Below are 21,353 nucleotides of genomic sequence, written 5' to 3'. Positions count from 1 at the left end.
ATTGGTCCTAGTGTTGGGGTGTGGGTGTGTGTGTTCACCATGCAATGGACTGGCACCCTGTCCAAGATTTGTTCCTGCCTCGTGCCCTATGCTTGCTGGGATAGACTCTAGCAGACCCCATGGACCCTGTTCAGGAGTGAGCAAATGTCTGACTTTGTAATGCTGTCTTGACGTCGTAATTGCATCCTAATCTTTGAGGTGCATTGTAATAATAGGATTATTATTATTGTACTCAACTGAAAAGTCCTCTGTCAAGCTCTAAATCAGGACCATGTTCTTTCTCTTGTGGATGGTTAGAAAGTAACTTCATTGCATGAAGTGAATAAAAATTCCTTTTCATCTTCATCATCATTATTACTATTATTTTTTTTATTACAAGTATCCAGTAAATAAGAAAAAATGGAAAATATCTTAATGGCTATTTCGGTATTGGCCACTAGTGAGCGATAGAGAACTTCTCAGTCTTCGGTAGCCCCCTAGCGGTAGATCAGCGCATGTCGTCTTAGAAACGCCACGGTGTCGCTCGAAGTCTTCTTGTGTGTGTGCGTGTGTGTCTATTTGTGAGTGTTGTGTATGTGCGTGTTGACAGGGGGACTGTAGAGTCGGCTTTCCTGTCATACGTTTTTTAATTTTTTTTTAATTTACGGCGACATTTTCTTTTTTTTTCTTTTTAATGTATTTATATTCTTTTCTCTGTGTGTCGAGTATTACCGTAAGAACCGTCCAATCTGGATCGCGGCAGCAGTAGCAGGAAGAAGATTGAGGAATTCTCCAGGTCTTCTCGAGAGAAAATACTACAGTCCAAAAGCAAAATGTTCTCCAAATTCACTTCCATCCTGCAGCATGCTGTTGAGGCGGTGAGTATTACTACCGAGAAGCCCGATGTAGGGTGCGCTGTTATCGGGCTCTTCCATTACGAGAGGGCCGGGCTCTCGGGAGTCGCAGGGCCTAGCAGTACAAATTGGGGAAAAGGTTTTGTGCCTTTCGTACCTGAGTAACTGTTAGAATTAACAAAGTGTTTTGAAAAAGAAATTGTTGCTGTGGTTCGTAGTTAGCTGAGAGAATACAGCATGTAAACAAACTGACGTCACCATAAACACGTTTCAAAATGCTGTCAGTTGATCGAAGTCATTTCTGGCTTTTATGTTACGTGGGATGCCCACATACATAAGGCAGGCGCATGGTATCCTGATGTGGTTTTCGTTTAGTTTTACTGAAACAGTACGTAAGACTCCCTTCTTAATCAACACGCGTTAAGAATGGTGAAGTCGACTTCATTCTCCTTGTGTTGAAGGTCTGTTAAGAATGAGTGGGCTTGAGGGGAGCGAGCATTTCCTGTGCTCCATGGAGAGCAGGTAAACATGAGAGTCTACACCGGCGGAGATGATGATGATGATTGCAGCTTTTTACCTGCGATTCACTGGACCAGGACAAGGGACTGTTAGGCTACGGCCTATGCAGTATGCTTTGAATTTTAACAAGAAGTTGATGCCTGTCTTTAATATTTGGATTAATTTGACACTTCAATTCTGCTCTAGAGTCTAGAAGAAACAGCAGTGCCTACTACGCTTTACACTTTTTCAAAAACAACATACTAATCACAGGGAACAAGGTTGTTAAAGTACAACAGTTTACTTGTTTCTCCAGTTGCACATTTATCTTTGCCTCTTCACAAAGTTTTTTCCTTCCAAGACCAAGCAATATGTGTTATAAATAGCATGCTGAGTGTATGACAGCGAACCTTTAACACCATGCCTGACAAGTATCCTACTTTTCATACAGCTAGGTTTGTACTTTAATACAGGGTATGTTAGATTTCTCAACCTATTGACAAAAATGTCTTATTCTATAATATTTACCCTTTTTATGGTATTGGAAAATTACAAAACAAACTACGAGTTTTGAGATCTGACATCAAGGGTTGCACAGTTTTTTGGGATTGGTCTGTTCTTTTGCAGCAGACAGACAGCTTGATAGAAGTTTATTTGTCCCCAGGGGGAAATTTGGCTTTTTACAGAAGCTCTTTAAATAAATAAAAAACTTAAATAGGTAGATAAATATATATATACACAGACACACTATGGTCTGAACACACACCAGAATGACTAAAAAGAAAGAAAACATCTGACTTGGCAGTCACAGTGAGACATTATGCAGTATAAAGGAGCCCTCGCAGCATCTCCTGACACAGTTCTGCTGAATGATTCATTGGGTGAAAGTCCATGCTGTTAGAGAGTGGATGTGCAGCGTTGTTCATAATGGCACTCTGTTTTATTTTAATACTCTCCTTTGCTACTACCTCCAGGGTCAGGGGGTCCAGAATGCATCCAATAACTGCGCTTGCCCTTTTTAGCATGTTGTTTTGGTGGGACTCTTTTAAAGTGATGTTACCAGCCCAGCACACCACAGCATAGAAAACTGCACTGGCCATCACAGAGTTGCAGAAGATGTGAAGGACGTCACTACCCACATTAAAGGAACATAGTCTTCCAAGGAAAAAGAGCCTACTCTGCCATTTCTTATATAGTTCTTCTGTCTTCTAAGACCTTTTTTTAATGTTGGCCTCCAAGTACTTTTTGGACTGGACCACTTTTACATCCACTCCTTGAGTAGTGGCCGGATATTGAGGCTCTTAGATGCAGCAAAAGTCAATAAACAGTTCCCTGGTTTTGCTGATGTTAATATGCAGACAATCAATTTTGCACCAACAAATGATGTTCTGTACCTATCTCCCATACTCGACTTCATCCCACTTATCAATACACCCCATAAATGCAGAATCATCTAAAAATTTACTGTACCTTTATAGTTCAGGGGCAACTGACCACTGTCTTTGTCTGCTGTGGTTGCTGTATTTTTTTTTAGTGTAGTGAGTTTGAAAGCTAAACCTTCCATTCTCTTATTAATTGTCTTAAACAGCTTAATTCTTCTACAAGAATACAGGGTGCTGATGCCTACTCTGGGAGGAGCCAATCTTAGAATGATTACCAGTCTGTCAAAAGAGACACAAAGTCACTATCATTCATCATACTGTTAGAATTAATTAACATTTATTTTATATGGCAACTTTCTGTTGCATATACCTTCCCAAGATACTGTACTTTACAATTACTGATGTACTGGCTAGTTTAAAGACTGCTGTATGTCATACAAGTACAAAGATCTGAAAGTAGGCAGTTAATTGGGCATTCAAATGGCCGAGAATCTAATTCCTTGGCAGCTGTAGCACGTGCTGAGTTTAAAGCCAGGTCTTCTAGAGTTTTGAAGCAGTAGTGGTAACCAGTGTGTCACACCACTACATAGAAATGAAGTACAGTTGAAGAAGAAATGTTCTTAATCAGATTAGTTTTTAGAAGTAGGTGGCAGTTGTTAAGACATGGACCTTAAGGTGCAGTAGGTATGCACTATTCGCATGCAGAGCTGATTGGTCATTAACGCCCTTTCACATTGGATTTTTAAAGCCATTTTCCACTGCAGACCTTCATTTACATACTTGCAGTGAGTGTGGGGTAGTCATGGCATGCAAACCGTAAGTGCAAGTCATGTAGTTTGACATCCCTAGCAGCTCTGTTAGAGTGGTCTCCAACTCGCTAAATTAATCAGGTTTGATTTTCTTTTAAATCCTAGGTCGGGTTACTCAGTTATGGTCCTGGAGATCTGAAGTGGCTGCAGATTTTTATTTTAACTAGTTTTTTAATTAGAATTCATTTATTTACTAATAAAGCAATATTTTTTGGGCTTAGTTTTAGTTAACTTGTTTGTTATAATTCACTACCATTAATTGCCTATATTAGTTGGAAATTGCGTCATTTAGGTTTTATTTGTTGCCTGTTTTCTTAATCAGCCGTCAGTTAATACTGAGGTGCAAATGATAAAGGAACCTCAAGCTTTTCAGCTAATGTCTTCTGTATACACTTGTGTAAAGCATCATGAAATTATCGATGCAAAGACAATGTTTAGAAACAAATTAGAGAGAAATGAAGAACCAAAAAAACACATGGATAATGTTCTCAGAAAACAAAAAAAACACAATTTTTGTCTTGGAGGAAAGAAAGCACTAACAAGCCATATAATTTAATACCAAATTTCGTTATCTATTAGGCTTGGCTTCTAATTGTAAAGCTGGTTGGAATGAAAACCTGTAACCAGTGCAGACCTGCAGGACTCTAATTGAGTACCCCTGTCCTAGATAATGGGGTTGTGCAAGAGCTGGCATGAACACTCACCCTGAAATATAGGCCATAAAGTACAATCCCAAGGGAAGAAAGAACATGGGTGTTTTGGACTGCACCAACAGAAGAGAGGCTCATCTGTCTGATGTCTGGTGTTTGTGATTCCATGATAGAAAAGAAAAAAAAAACCAAAAAAGGGCCTAGAGTAAAGCCGAACTGGTGGAACGCCTTAATGTAGCACTGGTGTTCTTGTGATACTTCAGAAATTTGAAAGTGTACTGAAAAGTCCTTATGGAGGCTGGTAATTTATCATTCTCTACAATTTCTGAAGGCAACAAGATCAGCATCTGCAGTCAAAGTTGGGATTCCCTTGGAACAGAAGTCATGTAATGTTCCCATGGCATTAGTTAAAAGAAAACTACTCCGATGACACTTGGCGGGGCAGTTAGAGTACTGAAACTGCTTGTTGGTTCTACTGTAGTATTACAGAAGTGAATTGTGCCCTAAATGGCACATTGTGTCAGTGTGTGCTCTAAATACTGTACATAATGTATGTGTTTCCACTGTTTTCATATTACTGAACAGATAGACAATATATTGTCTTCAAAAGGCTAACAGACATCACAGTCTTATGATCTGCTAATTCACTTATACCTCTACTAAGTGTGTTTTGTTGTGATGTATATGCTGCCACATTAGACAGAGTAACATTAAGCTGGTGTACTTCATTGTTCTGTTTTAAAGCAGTAGCATTAGGAGCTGAACTGCTTGAGCACCTGATCAAATTGGAAATATTGAAATATGGACATTTAAATCTTGTTTTGGAATGAAAAATATTTAAATCATTTGAACAACTTTGTAGACTTGCTAAGGGTATAGATAGTCAACTTGGTGTAAAACTCCATTTTTGTTTGCTGGAGCTGTAGATTCAATAAACTGAGTGGATGAATGCAGAGATTTCAAAATTGAAATTTCACAATGTGGCATAATGCTGTGTTTTGGGCATTAACTGAAAAAACATAACCACTACCTAACAGTAAATGAAAACAGGCTTGTTTGCTTGCTTCTTTCAGCTACACACAACATGATTATAGCCAGTATTTATAGTCCTATTGCCATTCTACATACAGTAACTATAAAAAAAGGACTGGTAATTGAGAAATAAACTTTAAAATAATTTAAGAGTCTGGTCATTGAATTGTTGTATTAGAGTGTTTTGTTCAGGGTGCTTATTATTTTTATTTAAATATTGCCAAGGAAGGACATTTCAATGTTAGACTTCAATTGTGTTTGTTTACTGTTGAGAACAACAAAATCAGCAGTTATATTAAAGACATTGTACTTCAAGGTCATTCTATTTGGAGATAATTACAAATTATCAGGGTATCGTAACTTTAACCTGTCACCACTGTGTGCAAGTAACACTTAGTTACTCTTTTTAAATTAAATATATCTCTCTGTTATAAAAAAAATCTTTGGGAGGGAGACTAGGGAGACGAGACGTGGTCTTCTCAGAAGACAATTTGAAGTCCCGCGAGAGACACATTAACTTGCTCCCAGCTCTCAAAACAATGACAAGCAAAACACGCAGCTCGCCAGCAGCAGAAACCCAGCAGATGATCCAACCTTTCTCCTTAGCTTGTGTTTAGCCGCCCCCCCTTCACAACGCGAGCGGCAGAGACACAAAGTGGCAAAAGGACAGCTGCTGTACTGGCTTTAAAATGATTGACAGGCAGCGCAACAGCAGGTGATCCGATGGCACCTCCTTAACATGCGTTCGGCTGCCTTTCCCCCCTTTACAATGCGAGCAGCATTATACGTCCCACGAGAAAGAGATTTAACCACGCCCGGGGCCGGAAATAAAGGACAAGCATTGTTTTTACAACGTCACGTGAGACATCATTTAAAACAAGTCCACGGACATCTAACCTAGTAGTTGTTGGATTGCTGTTGGCAGACATGCTTCTTGTGCTCCCAGCTCTTAAAACAAAGACAAGAGACAAGCAAAACACGCAGGAAGACAGCAGATGATCCAACCTTTCACCTTAGCTTGCGTTCAGCCGCCCCCCCCTTCACAACGCGAGTGGCAGAGGACGTGAAGTGGCAAAAGGACAGCTGTTATACAGGCTTTGAAATGATCGGGCAGTGAGACAAGCAGAACAGGCAGCTTGCCAGCAGCAGAAAGACAGCAGATGATCTGATGGCATCTCCTTCGTGTGCGTTCAGCCACACCCCCTTCACAACGCAAGCACTGTTATACATCCTGCGAGAAAGAGATGTAACCACACCCGTGGCTGGAAATAAAGTATTGTTTTTACAAAAGTTTTAAAATAAAAGTGAAAAATAATGCACATGTAACAATTCCCATGAAACTAACAATCTTTTTAAATTGTATATTCGGTAAATCAAACCCGGGAGTGAGCAAGCAAAGCGATCAGGGTGCGGAGCCCCCTAGTAATATCTATAAAATCCATACTTTTATTAAAAATGATGTATATTATATTGTCTTACTGAATATAGTTGAGAATATTTTTTTACTTATTTTGTGTCTTTAAAGAAGAAATAATGAAATATATTGATTCATCTTGTACTATATGTTGCACCAGGCCATTCAGGGTACACTGTCTTTATACCAAGCTAATCTAGTGTTTATAGTTGACCTAATGTGCATGTCCTCAGGATATAAACGATAAAAACAAACTAATTGAGGAAAACAACATACAGTCAACAGTGTTTCTGGTTGTGGATTAAACCATCCAGTACAGTCTATATTCACCATTAAAAAGGCTTAAGGTGTTAAAATACTGACACAGGTATGCCAGTCAGCACTAGTTCTATCGTGTCCCATCGTTGCATCAAATTAGCAAGGGGATGATCCCTGCTCTGAATAGCTCCCACTTATTCTACCGACTTGGGTAATTCGATTGCAATTTGGTTACGGGAAAAGCCACTTCATAAAGCTGAATTCACTGTCAGGTCCCTGGAACCATTCCAGGCCTTTTCTGGCCTCAATGCATAGAACATTATCCTTAAAATGCAGTTTTGCTGCTGTGTACATTACTGCCAGCAAAAAAATGCAGTGGATTGGCAGTGGCTTTCTAAAATCATTGGCATTCAGATGTTGCAGTCTTAATACTGAAGAACAAAATGTGTTCCATGAAAACATATTCCATACCATTACACTAATTTTACCCCACACTGTTGCCACCTAGAAGGATGGGTTCAGGACTTGTGTAGGTTTTAACCTTATCTTGATCTTCCCATTGGAACAGATCAGCAGAATCCAGGACTCATCATACAGTACAGATTTTCTTCCAGTCTTCCTTTTTTGTGTTCTTTTGACAGCTACAAAAGTACTCCCGTTATGTTTTTTCCCTGGAAGGATGGAGCATTGATTGGACTGCCCTACCTTGTATATGACAAAATAAAACAAATTCTGTTGTTACTCTGACTCTGCAAAGGTCTTTTCTTTTTGTCCATTAAAAGAACACCAGGACAACTGTTGCTTGTATGTTTTATGCCAGTGATACTTTTATAAATGAAAATAGCCACTGGGTTTAGGGCTGTCAAATTAGCCAAAAATGAATCATCAAATATTAATATTGAAAATAAGTATTTGTTTTTATTGTTACTATTCATTCATATTTTATTCATGATTTTACTGTTTTTCTAGCAGTACATAATTGCTTATTACTTATGCACTGCTATTTAAAAGATGCGTGTGAAGACTACAGCCTATAAATGTGACATTTGAAAATAGTAAAAGGGGTTGTCTTGATGCCAAAAAGCACAAGAAACAGAAGAAAAAAATCATGTATGATTACTCAAAACATGTTCAAAACAGTGATTAATTTAAATATATGTTGTTACCAAAAAATGTAACATCACCACCTGTTTCTCAATTATAAAAATTGGTGAACCATCTATATTTAACAAATTAAATAATTAAATGTACTGATTGTTACATAATAACTCTTTAAGCATTTCCTTATAGTTACTTATTTAGCAGACACTCTTATCTGCAGCAACTTAAATACCCTACAAATGAGTTATCAGACAATATAGAACCAATTTTTAATTGAATTATAGGAAACGTAAGCTACAGGTTAAAAAAAAACGCAGCTTTTGGATGGTCGTTTCTTGGGAACTTGATACAGTTGCAATATACAGTGGCAGTCAGTCAAGGAATAACATACAGAGAGTTTTTTACCTTTACAGTTGTAGAAAAAGTGTAATTTGTGTCCTTTATTTGTAGGACACATGTTACAAAGAGACCTAAAAGAACCCATTATAAGATATGTGCTATGTGACCTGTCAGAGAGACTCCAAGGTCCTAAAAACAAGGTCCTCCAATAAAAGTATATTTGCAACACATTGCTGACACCATTAGCACTGCAATTTGTCTTGCCAAAATCAAAAAAGGTGCGCTGGACCCGAAGAAGCAGTGGAAACTTCTCAACTGTACAAAGTCTGCCACTTAATTCACTGCCATTTGTTGCAGCCAACCGATGAGGAAAATGTTTTAGTTTGCTAAGACACAGGCTACATATGAAATTGCATGTTGCCTAAAGTAGCTAAATGAGCATGCCATCTCTGAAATGAGTCTTTAAAATGTCCATTTTTAAAGCTGTTACAGTAGTAGTAAAAAGAAAATCAGAGATTTGGTCTTTATTTTTCCTTCCTCATTAATGAGGAAGAATGCAGTGATGAATGCCTCACAGCTCTAGCATAAGCCTGCAGTATTCAAAGAGCAGGTTGAAGAGCTGATTGAAATAAGGTCACAAGAAGAATAATACTTTTTAGTGTGTCAGATAAATACAGTATTTAAAAATCTATTTTTTGGCAAATTGTAGATCGAAGAGCAGAACAGTGTGGCAGAAAACTCACCCCAAGCTGCATTGTTATAGCATGTACTTAAGAACCAGGGGAAGCTGTTATCCGTTTCTCTAATGATATATGTCCTAATCATACAAAATGATGAAATGGCTGATCATGGAAATGAAGTGCAAGAAATGACCTGTAAAATACACTGATACTATACAGTTTTTCTGGAGTAACATTAAACATACAGTCATGCTTTTACATTTAAGTGCCAGCTTTTACCTTTAAATTACATTTTTTCAAACCTTTAAAGTCAACATTTCTGTAAATTATATTTTGATTTATTTCTGAGTTGTTTTGGCTTTTACTGTGAAAAGTCTTTTGCCAAACAGCAATAAACAACATTTTAGTATGTAAGTAAAATGCAAAGTGATAAAGCCATCGTTGTTAACTTTATGCACAATTTGTTATGAAGCTTTTTAGAACAAATACTGTCACAGCAGATTAAATGGGAAAGCTGTCCTTTACTGCAAAGTAACAACACTGAAAGTTTAAAGGTGTAAAAAAACCCAAAAAACTTTGATTTCATGATTGCAAATACATTTGTGTGTGTGTTCCTGGTGTTATTTGTTCTATGTGCCATTTTACCATTTCCAGAATCAAAAATAAGGAAACAAAAAGATGATATACAGCAAGCATGTCAAACTCGCCACCATTGGTGGGCTGCTTTGACTGCCATACGTGCGTCAGTGGGCCGCACTGTAACAAATACTATTACACTATTATACAAAGTTACTGTAGCTTTCTTTCCAATACTGAAAACTTTAAAAAATGTAACACTTAAAGTTTAAAGAAAAGCAATTTATTTCCATACAATCTCCGTACAACAGCATACAATTAGAGTCTTAGCCTCTTAGCTAGGTCCTTATATTATTATATTATATTCATTATATTATATTCATTGCTTATATAGGAGTCTTACAGTGTGAGATTTATTTCTTTTGCCCCGACACTTGGCATCTCTTATTAGTAACCAGTTTGTCAATATCAGGCTTGAAATCTTGTGCAGCTGCAGCTTTTATGAGGGATGAAAGGTGTTCGACAGTAAGTCTTGAGCGATGTGGGGTTTTGGTAGCTTTCATTAATGAAAACAATTGCTCACAAAGGTAAGTGTTTCCGAACATAGAAAGTACTCTCGATGCCAACTTATGGATCTGCACATATGAGGGTGGCAGGTAAGCATACAAGCCTGGTACACCAACTTTGTTGTATTTTGCCATCAGAATAGAATCTGACTGCAGTTCAATCAATTCAATTTGGATATTCTCAGGCGCATTCTCAACGTTGTAAGAGTATAGTGACGTAAACAGCACAAAGTCCTGTTCGTGTGAACTGAAATCATGAAAACGCTCACTGAATTCATTGCTCCGTAATACATGTTGGAAAACGAATCAAATTTTACTTTACTAAGTTTACTTGAAAGTTTATATTGTAAAATAAGCTGATATGCAAAAAGCCCCCTGACCTACACTTTATACAAACTCAAAATCACAAAAATCTGTTTATAAACAACTCACCAACCTCTCGCGTCCACTTCAGATCTTCAGCTGTAGTCTGCACTAACTGTTTGTTACAATACTAGCACAAAATCACATAAAACTAGAGCAAAAAAAACATAAAAATATGCAAGCTATTACTCCTCGTGATGGTCAGTTCTGCCCAGTGGCCAGTCTCAGCAGCCCAGCCAGTAGTGTAGCCCAGTGGTCCGCAACCTGTTTGACACCAAGGACCACTTTACTAGAAGCAAATTTTACCAGGGATCGGTGGATTGTTGGAGGTTGGAGTTTATGGGGTGATTATGGGTGGGTTCGTAGGGCAGTTTTATACACAATTTACATTACATTTCTATTAATATTAAGTTATAATATAATAATAGAAATTATACAGCTTATCATAATGCAGAATCAGTGAGAGCCCTGAGCTTGTTTTCCTGCAACCAGATGATCCTATCTGGGGACGATGGAAGACAGTGACACGCGAAGTGTGTTGCTTATGTTCAGTCTACTCAGTAATCTCGTTTTGGTTGCTGTCACTGTAGAAAACGTGCATCACAAAGATAGGATGTTGAAAATGGAAGCAGCTTCAATAGCTTCTTTCGCGTTATTTTAATCTTCTCCTGTCTACAAGTTATGCTGACGAGAATTTTTCTCAGCATTTCCTTGCGATTATACATTTTCAGGGTGCGAATGATGCCCAAATCCAATGGCTGAAGCACTGCCATGCAATTGGGTGGGAGGAATTCAACGTGAACATTATCTAAGTGCGGAAGCATGTTGTGGTCAGCACCGTTATCAGTCAGAAGCCAAATTATCCTTTTCTTCTTATTCATATTGTGCGGTTTCTGAACTCTTTTGGGATCTGGGATCCCCCTCACCCAACGGGAACGACACGCTGAAGTGCGTCCTGAAGCGCTATTGCCATGTGTGAGATTGTTTGTCCGGGTCCCAAGAGAGTTTAAAAACCTCATATATTCTTGAATGAGTGCCGCATTAATATGAATGTTTCTTGAACAAGCATCACTGCAACCACATAAAAATGGCTTTTTCGGCGTCTTCAAATGCAGCAGTTCGCATATGTTTGCAACCCGAGATTTTTCTTCTTTTTTGCATATAAGAAGTATGCCGTTTCTATAGAAGGGTGATAATGAGTTAAATTCTAATGGATGTTTTTCAAATGTTGACGAGCAATAAGGAAAATGTATCACTTAAAACCACGCAAAACAAAAACAGCAAAAAACCAGTACAAGGATAGTTTGAAGAAAGAACATTTTTTTTTTACAGTATTTCTGTTTGCAGATCATTGTGCAAATATTCAAAACTGAGCTGTGACCACAGAACTAACTGCTCTGTGGATGATTCATTCAAGCATTTCAAGGTCACTTTGTTGTAATGAAAGTATCTGCTGCTGAATGTACTTCGTAGTAACGAGATTTCTGTGGACTCTTGTCATATGGGGAAACTGTCAGAAACATAAAAATACTTTGTTATAATACTCTCTCACCGCTGTCTCTCCTCTTTCTGCGCCGCTGCAAAGCCCCGTCCGCCTAGCGTTCTGAAAAGTGTCCTCAGTGATGGGGGCAGCCTTTTTTCTGTAGCCCTTCACCGAGTGAGTCTTCATTGCTGGCAGTTCTCTCGTGGCCTGGTAGTGGGCCGCGGACTGCAGCCTAGCACTTCAGTTGCGACTTCGCGGCTGCAACTATACTAGCAGATGACGTTTCCGGTACCATAATGCCATGGGAAAATGTGTTTTTGACAGAAGGCAGAAGTAAGAAAAGTCAATAAGTAACGCTGAAGATGCAGAATGATTCAATCACAAATGATAGTAATCATTTTGTACAAGTTTGGTGTTAACTAGGATCTGTCATGCGGGCCGCACAAATTTCTATTACGGGCCGTGTGTTTGACATGCCTGATATACAGTATGTCACGATGCCGAAATTAGGTAGACTAGATAGACTTTACTATCCCAGAGTGAAAAACAGAATTTTTGTATTCAATACCAATGTCAGTGAAATTTTACCTTTCAATACCATTACAAAAACAGAAACCCCATTCACTGTCTTTTGATTAAAGTACAGTAATCCCTCGCTATATCGCGCGTCGACTTTCGCGGCTTCACTCTATCGCGGATTTTATATGTAAGCATAACTAAATATATAACGCAGATTTTTCGCGGGTTCTGTGGACAATGTGTCTTTTTACTTCCTTTACATGCTTCCTCTGTTGGTTTGCCCAGTTGATTTCATACAAGGGATGCTATTGGCGGATGACTGAGAAGCTAACCAATCAGAGGATGCAGTTAAGTTCTCCTGACTGAGAAACTAACCAATCAGAGCATGCAGTTAAATTCCTGTGTGCTGAACGCAGTGTTAACCAGGAAGTCTCGTCTCGCTCATTCAGCATCAACGTGTTTTGCTGTGTAAAAGGTTAACTTTTGTGCTCTTTTGTGTTTACCTTTGTGCATAGTCAAGCCCTTCATTATGGCTCCAAAACGATCTGCACCTGCTACTGCTTCAGGGTCTGTGCCCAAGCGCCAACGGAAGATGTTAACGATTGCCGAAAAGGTAAACGTTTTGCATTTGCTGAAGGAAGGGAAAAGCTACACTGCTGTAGGACGCCATTACAGCATCAATGAGGCTACGATTCTTTTTATTTAAAAAGTAGGAAAGGAATATAAGATCTATGGCCGCAGTGTCCTTTTAACCAGGGTGCAAAACGAGTTGTAAGTGGATTTAATAAGGCAGTAGTCTGGATGCAATCTGCTTTAGGGATTTAGATTGAAGACTGCCAGAAGAAGAACAACGGCAGTGCTACACAATCGCCTGAAGTGGCTCCTTTAGAAGAGCTGTAACGCTCTCCTTTGTTGTGCAGTAAAATTAAACTCATTGTTATCGGACAAGTCATCGTGTCATTGTTGGTGAGTAACCATAATTAATTTTCTACTTACCGTACTTAGTACATGTACGTACATTTAGTGTCACTGTACACACATATACTGTATACTATTTTTCTTGCATTGTATGTATTTATAGCTGGTGGCCTGTCTATTGTAATGGCTGTAACATATGTGATATCGGAGACACTCGATATCTTTAAAATAATATTTAGGTTTTACTGTATATAAACAGTGTGTTTATATACATAATTTCAATGAATCTTAACTAATGTCTAAGAGAATACAAAGGTATTATGCTGTATAACTCTGTGGGGAATATTTATAAACAGTGTGGGAGAGTTTATAAGGGCTTAAAATATATAAAAATAACCATAGAAACATATGGTTTCTACTTCGCGGGGTGGTCTGGAACGCAACCCCCGCGATCGAGGAGGGATTACTGCATTTCCATTTTTAAAGTGAATGATATTGTTCCTTTTTCTATTATACAATGTAAAATATATAAATACTAACAGTGCCAACAGCTTTAAAATACGGTTTATCCATCAAGCAGTTATTCAACTATTATTTAACCTCCTTAGCATTATGTTTACCCTGGGGAAAACAAGCCAAAAACAAGAAGAAAAATGTATTGCATATAACATCTGTGTTATATCTGTACCACTTTGAACTGGTGTCCATCCACAACTGTACAGATGTAGATTAAGATTCATGTCCTTTATGTGATATGTTTTGAAACAGTCACAAATACATAGCCCAGAACTGATCAAGACAGTAGAAAAGTTGCATGCTTATATTTTTTTCTAGAGGGTAAAATGTCAGTAACTGATCTGCACCCCTTGTGTTACTGCAGGTTACCACAGTGCAAGGCTTAGTGATTTCCACATTTCTCCTTGCACAAACATTGACAGTTATCATATTGTGAATAGTGCATAGGAGGCTAATATCTTGCTTGTCCTTGCACTCGATCGCAGTTATTTTGCCTTTTTCTCATACTGCTAACGGCACCATTTTTAATTTACCAGACATATAATGGCTGTTTGGACATGCAATATTGTATCATGCACCAGTTTAATTTTCCAAGTCAGTGTCTCATGATCATTTCGCATCTTCATAAATATAAGTCAGATCAGGTCCTCAGTTGTCTTTTTCACTATATACACATCAAATGTCCTCTGCAACAGAGAAAAGATCCTTTCCTGTCATCTTTTGTCTAACATTTGTGTTCTTTTGCCAGTTTTAACCATTTCAATTTTCCAGTTTCACATATGGCTATTTCTTTTAAAAACTCTGCCTCTAAGGCCAGCATCCCAGAATCGTCTTTTTTCTGTTGCAGATGACACTGACATTTGGCATGTACAGTACTTAAAGATGAAGGCTATTCTCACCCTGTCTTGGTCTTACTAATTGACCTGTATTTGTTCTGATTGTTGTCTGGACAGCTTGCCATCAAAGCAGCCACGAAAAGGAGCTTAAACCCTTACAAGCCACGTGTGTTGGGACCATGCTCCGCTACATAATAATGTTTTTTACTCTTTTTTTTCCCCACTTGCAGTGCCTTTACAATTCACAAATTGCATATGTTAGTGTTCTGTGTGTCTTGTAGCACTCATATGGTGGTCTTGCTGTGTAAATGTATTGTGAATTGTATTTAAATAACAGTTGTCCAAGTGCCCCTAGGGTGTTTTTTTTTTTTTGCTGCTTGTTTGTTCTTGCTGTGTGACGGTTAATATAGTAATACCAGTAACGGCACACTGCACGAATCCACTTGTCTTGAGCATTCCTAGTTTTCATCCTCTTTCTCTGTATGTTTAGCATTCATTTGCTCAGAGGTTGATGCGCTTGCTGCTTCCTGAGCAGCTTTTCTTTTCTCCACCCTAGCGGCCCGCTTCTTCTTGCGTTAAAACTAAAGTCAGTGTTTGTGTTGCGATTACTTAGCACGTTTTATTTAATTTTTTACTTAAGTTGGCACTTAAGTCTTCCATCTGCCTCAAGAATGATTCAAGGTATGAAGAGGTAGGCGAAGTGACGGCAAAGGTGGTATGGATGAGAATGGTGCCAGTACGCATGCACCGCACGGCTGCCCTGCTGGCCACTGCCAAGAGTTGATTCTACAAAAAAACAAAATAAAAATAAAAAGAGGAATGACCTTGGAGGTCAATAATGACGTCGAAAGCGGATAGTAGACGTCGCATAGTATATGTGTAACAAATTTCAGGTCAATAGGTCAAACAGTTTGTGAGCTACAGGTGATTTAAAATCCTGGACACACAAACGAACAGCAGTGGCAGCGTATTATAGAAGTATAAAAAGAAAGGAAATACATGTATAACAACCAAGATCTTTAACAAATCTTTAAGCACGTTAGTCTTGTGTCTTCTTGATAAACAACTTGTGAACATCTGATACATTTGTGGCTATTTTAAAGATTTGTACTGTGTTTATTATTTGTTACTGTGTGTCATGCTGTAAATTTTGGTAAGAAACAAGTACTGTATTATTAAAATGGTAATCCATATCTATAACTACATTTCAGGAATTAAAAATGTCTATCTGATACACTGAAGAAAAAACACGCCTGTATAAATATAATAAATGTATACAGTACTTGGTAACAGTAAAAAAAAATAGGCTGTAGTACAATTAATGATTACAAATGAATAAAACCTATAAGTGCAGGTGAATTTACAGTGTTTAATTGCCAGTACCAATTAACTGATTGTGTGTGTGTGTGTATGTATGTATATGCTCATATCACTTGTGCATTAGCAGTGGGAGGAAAAGTAAAAGGGATACCGTTTTGCTGATGTTAGTGGCTAAATGACTTTGTCTTTCTTCTGAGGTTTCGTTTTGCTGACATGCTTGCCTTGCTTGTGTTAATAGCGGCAAAGGGAGTTTTCTGTTTAGACAGATGTTTAACACAGTTTGTGCTTCTTTTTAGCAGAAATTGACACCTTTTTCAAAATGCTTAGGGCTATACAGTACAGGCCAAAAGTTTGGACACACCTCCTCATTCAATGTGTTTTCTTTATTTTCATGACCATTTACATTGGTAGATTCTCACTGAAGGCATCAAAACTTTGAATGAACACATGTGGAGTTATGTACTTAACAAAAAAAGGTGAAATAACTGAAAACATGTTTTATATTCTAGTTTCTTCAAAATAGCCACCCTTTGCTCTGATTACTGCTTTGCACACTCTTGGCATTCTCTCGATGAGCTTCAACAGGTACTCACCTGAAATGGTTTTCACTTCACAGGTGTGCCTTTTCAGGGTTATTTAGTAAAATTTCTTGCTTTATCAATATGGTTGGGACCAGCTGTTGTGTTGTGCAGAAGTCAGGTTAGTTGGACGATCATTTATTTTTCAACAGGACAATGACCTCAAACACACCTCCAGGCTGTGTAAGGGCTATTTGACCAAGAAGGAGAGTGATGAAGTGCTGTAAATAGTCATGAAAATAAAGAAAACACATTGAATGAGGAGGTGTGTCCAAACTTTTGGCCTTTACTGTATATTCCAACACGTTTGTGTAAATTACCTATTTAATTTTTCTCTTCCAGCTAGCTCCATCGCTACCACTTCAAGAAGACTTTGTCTACCATTGGAAGGCTATCACACATTACTATATTGAAACCTCAGGTAAAAGATGTTCTTATCTATGGCTTCCTATTTTGCTTTCTTTTGGATATTCTCCACAGACTTTGTTTCTTAAATTATAAGAATATGCACACTTAATAATTCATAACACTCTTAAGAGATAACAATGAAAGAAATAAAACATGAGTTCTTCATGACTGAATTTTTCACATTTGTATGCAATTATACATGCTTAAAAACATTTTTTAGTTATTTAAATTTTATACTTTTTACATTTTCTTATTTGCAGATGATAAAGCGCCAGTGACAGATACAAATATACCTTCTCATATGGAGCAAATGCTAGACATCCTGATTCAAGAGGAGAATGAACGAGAGAGTGGCGAGACAGGACCCTGCATGGAGTATTTATTGCATCACAAGATCTTAGAGACCCTGTATACACTTGGAAAAGCTGATGTAAGAATCATCACCCTCACTGCCCCATCTATCTTATTTAGAGTTTCTCACTGATTTTGTTTATAAGGTAATAAAGAATTACATTTGCAAAAGCGTCAAGCAAAAGGAGCTTAACAGGTTTTGTTTAACTTTATGAATCTTGCATAACATATTTTTTTTAACTTATGGAAAAAGTTTCTTGTTGAAAGTTTTGCATACAGTTTTAAATATAAAAATCTTTATAACAAGGTCCATCAACCTTATTCTACACTTTATCCACAGGATTAAAGTTAAGACACTGTACAGCTTGCACCTGTGATTTAGAAATGTTATAGTGTCCAGCAATACATTTCCGTAATTGGATCTAGCATGTCTATTTTCTATATTAAAAGAAGAAATGAGTACAAGTGGATTATGGCATTAGCACAGTTTCCTGTTTTCAGTACCTGTGAGCAGTGTTCAAGGTTAATGCCCAAAAGCCTATGGTATGCATAGATTTCACTATAATAATTTATATTTTGTGAAAGTGCTTTGCCCCAAAAATCCTGATATAAATTGTTGTAAATGAGGGTATACCTGTATAGTGTGTTTATATAATCTGTGTAATAAAAGAGCTTTGGTTTATAGTGTTCATGAGTTTATAGTTTCTCATGAGTTCAAAGCAGCTGTTCTCTCTCTTTTTTAATATCATTTGGTTCTTTTATTATTGCTGCATAAACTATATATGCAAATGTAACTGCATGTGTTTAAAAATGGATATGTTGAACAGATTAATATGTAGTGGTGTTGTGGAAGGAATCATGATCCATGCATAGTGAGTGACATAAAGAAGCGAAAGGAAGAGATGCCGTGATGGAATTCATCTGCAGCAGTGTATTCTGCTTACAGATGCTAAATGTCTCAAATAACGTATACTGTATAAAATGTTCAACATTTAGTGTTTTGTGTTTCATTTGTTAACATAAAAAAGCATAGGTAGAAAAAAAACAATTAATTGATTACAGTGATTAATGTATTCGAGCAAATGTGACTACTTTGGGTTTGGGTGATAGTTACTATTAATGATGTTTAATGATAATATAAAATTTAAAATTGCAGCATGTTAACAACCTTGCTATTGTAATGCAGCTGATATAGGAACACTTCTGCAGCATGCATATAAACATTAACATGTATTCATATGAATACCTGTTTTTAATATGAACATTAAAATCTTGAATTTTTGGCTGATTTGACATACCTGTCCAAATGCATTTAATGATGTACCAATGGGTATTAATTGTCTGCAGAAACTGAAATGGAGAGCCTGGGCATCATGTATAATGTCTTACATAGAATTCACACCAAAACAGGAGTACGCACGAAAAAATGTAGTTATATAAAACTGTGCATAAGCTAAGCTCTTCACACTTTCCCTTTATAAATCCAAATCAATGTGAATTTTAACACACATACATGAGCCTACGGCTCCTCCCAGACTTTTGCCTATTTTAATAGGCAAATTGATATAAATAGCCCCTTCTATTCATCCATCCATCCATTATCCAACCCGCTATATTCTAACTACAGGGTCACGGGGGTCTGCTTGAGCCAATCCCAGCCAACACAGGGCACAAGGCAGGACACAAACCCCGGGCAGGGCACCAACACACTGCAGCCCTTCTATTCAGTGTTTTGTTAAAAGACAATGGCAAAAGCACATGTAAAAAAGAAGAATTTCAGTGAATGCAAAATGAAGGTCCTGCTGAGTGAAGTGGAGACAAGGAAAAACATGCTATTTAGTGGCTTAAGCAGTGGTATAAGCAACATAAGGAAATTGATAAAGTGGCACAGCATGGTGTAGGCGCCCAAAGGTTCAAGTTCAGAAAGTTGCAAAGTGCCCAAAATAAAAAAGAAGTGGTCAGATATAAAAGTCGACGTGAAATGGCGAATCGCAGTACAACACCACTAGAGGAGGTAGCATTTTTATATCACAGATAATTTTCATGTTAATAGAGTGAAAATGCTTCTTCTTATATAAGAAAATTTATTTTCTGAAGACACCTTTATAGCAATGTGCGTGTGATCGCTTTGATTACATTTGGAAAACCAGACATTGCTGCGGATTGCAGTTTGATGTTTGCCCATTCAGCCAAAGTGTAAGGAAATCTTATACATCTGGATGACAAGCGGGAAATACCATCCCATACAGCTGGCATGGTGCGACTCAGTGATGACTGAGAAATACCCGATCTGTCAAGCCAGTTCACGTTTAAGTATTGACAGAATTTTCAAAGGAGCAGGTAGAGCACAATTTCTCAGTCTGCCTTTGTAAAGCCAGCCCCAGTTCAGCACAAAGCTCCAAGACGATAGCTCTTGGAAATCTAAATTGACTTAGAAGCCAGTCATCATCATTGGGACTCTTAAGAAATCAGTATGTTCTCTAAATACATGCTGTCTTCTAATTTTTCCATTTGTGATATCTTCTAACAACATTAAAGCAGCCATGGTAATTGGAATAATTTGTCCATTTTGTGCAACATTATATTGTTACAAATTGATTACATTCAAGTGTTTTAAATTTGTAAACGATATGCAGTTAATTGCAGTGTATTTGATAAATCCAATGTCAAAGATGCAAATATAAAAGAGAAATGAAACCCATACAGAAAGAGTAGCACTGCTTTGATGCTGGGTGCCACCCATTTACAAAACCAAGAAGAAATATAAGTATGTGTGGTCTGAGGCAGCTGTGAAAATGTGCAGGGCTTTACACCAAGTTTAGTTTTTATACATCTGTGATTGTGAAATAGTCATGCACAACATTTTTGTACATAAGCACCATTTATACATTAGATGAGGCACTCTATATTTAGAGAAATGTCAGTCAAAGTAACAGTAAATCATTTTCTATATATTTCTTAAATAAATAATATTAGGGTCTATCCTAATTATTTTTTTTATTTTTTTTTTTATTAATTTTATTACAATCCATACAAAGCAATCAAGATTTTACAAAAAGAAAAATTGAGTTAAGAACAGATCGATCCCCACCCCTGAGAGAGAGAGCAAGCCAAATAACGTTAAATTTAAGGCTTGTAAACATACCTAATTTAAAAAAAAAAATCTCTGTGCTTTATGAACTTATTTTAAAATATTACTGATTAGATCCTGCCATGTTTTGAAAAAGGTCTATCCTAATTATTTTGCATGAATGTTTTAATGTTAAATATTGAAAGCCTATCAATTACATTGCTTTTTTTCTTTGCTAAACTGAAATTCATATGCCTATGTATTGTATATGTTATGTGCAATTATTTATTCTTGACTGGTTTTTTGTTTGTAGTGTCCTCCTGGAATGAAGCAACAGGTGTTGTTGTTTTACACCAAATTATTAGGAAGAATTAAACAGCCTTTGCTTCCTCATATTAATGTGCATAGGCCGGTCCAGGTAAGTTGCTTGGCTGATATGACAGTACATGTGTTCTTTAACTCTTTTACATAATAAAGGGGATATGAAAAACGCATAATTGCTTTTTCTATCAAGGAAATATTTTTGCCAGCAATTTTTTGAACAGGAAAAAACTAAACCTTTAAATAGAAAAAAGTAATTCTTATAGCAGTGGATGACAATCTTACTACCTCCTTCAGTCTATTCTTTGACACAATCAATTCTTAGGCTCCTTCTAGATTAAGAGATGCATCTTCTAGGAAAAAAGCCACATATGCACCACGCCATGTTGTTCTGACAGATATACCGGCTCCACCAAACTGCTTCACACATTTTTTTCTATAAAACTTCATCCACCTTTTTATCCCTCTTATCCAGTTCAGAGTCATGGTGAACCAGTACCTATAGTCTGTTGCTATAAAGCTGAACTTAGTG

At 37.3% G+C, this 21,353-nt stretch overlaps 1 protein-coding gene across 1 annotated transcript in view; it reads left to right on the top strand.

The window, feature by feature from the left end:
* The first annotated feature begins 505 nt into the window (after positions 1 to 505).
* fhip2a (FHF complex subunit HOOK interacting protein 2) overlaps positions 506 to 21,353 on the top strand; it is a 55,045-nt gene continuing 34,197 nt past the window's right edge. The window contains exons 1-4 of the mRNA XM_039775638.1: positions 506 to 857; positions 17,014 to 17,092; positions 17,340 to 17,509; positions 20,814 to 20,918. Coding sequence (XP_039631572.1) covers positions 813 to 857; positions 17,014 to 17,092; positions 17,340 to 17,509; positions 20,814 to 20,918 — 399 coding nt within the window. The 5' untranslated portion in view covers positions 506 to 812. The remainder of the gene's footprint in view (positions 858 to 17,013; positions 17,093 to 17,339; positions 17,510 to 20,813; positions 20,919 to 21,353) is intronic.

Source organism: Polypterus senegalus, chromosome 1 (genome assembly GCF_016835505.1).
Source record: "Polypterus senegalus isolate Bchr_013 chromosome 1, ASM1683550v1, whole genome shotgun sequence".
In the NCBI taxonomy this organism is placed as follows: domain Eukaryota; kingdom Metazoa; phylum Chordata; class Cladistia; order Polypteriformes; family Polypteridae; genus Polypterus; species Polypterus senegalus.
This window is presented reverse-complemented; position numbering and strand designations above follow the sequence as displayed.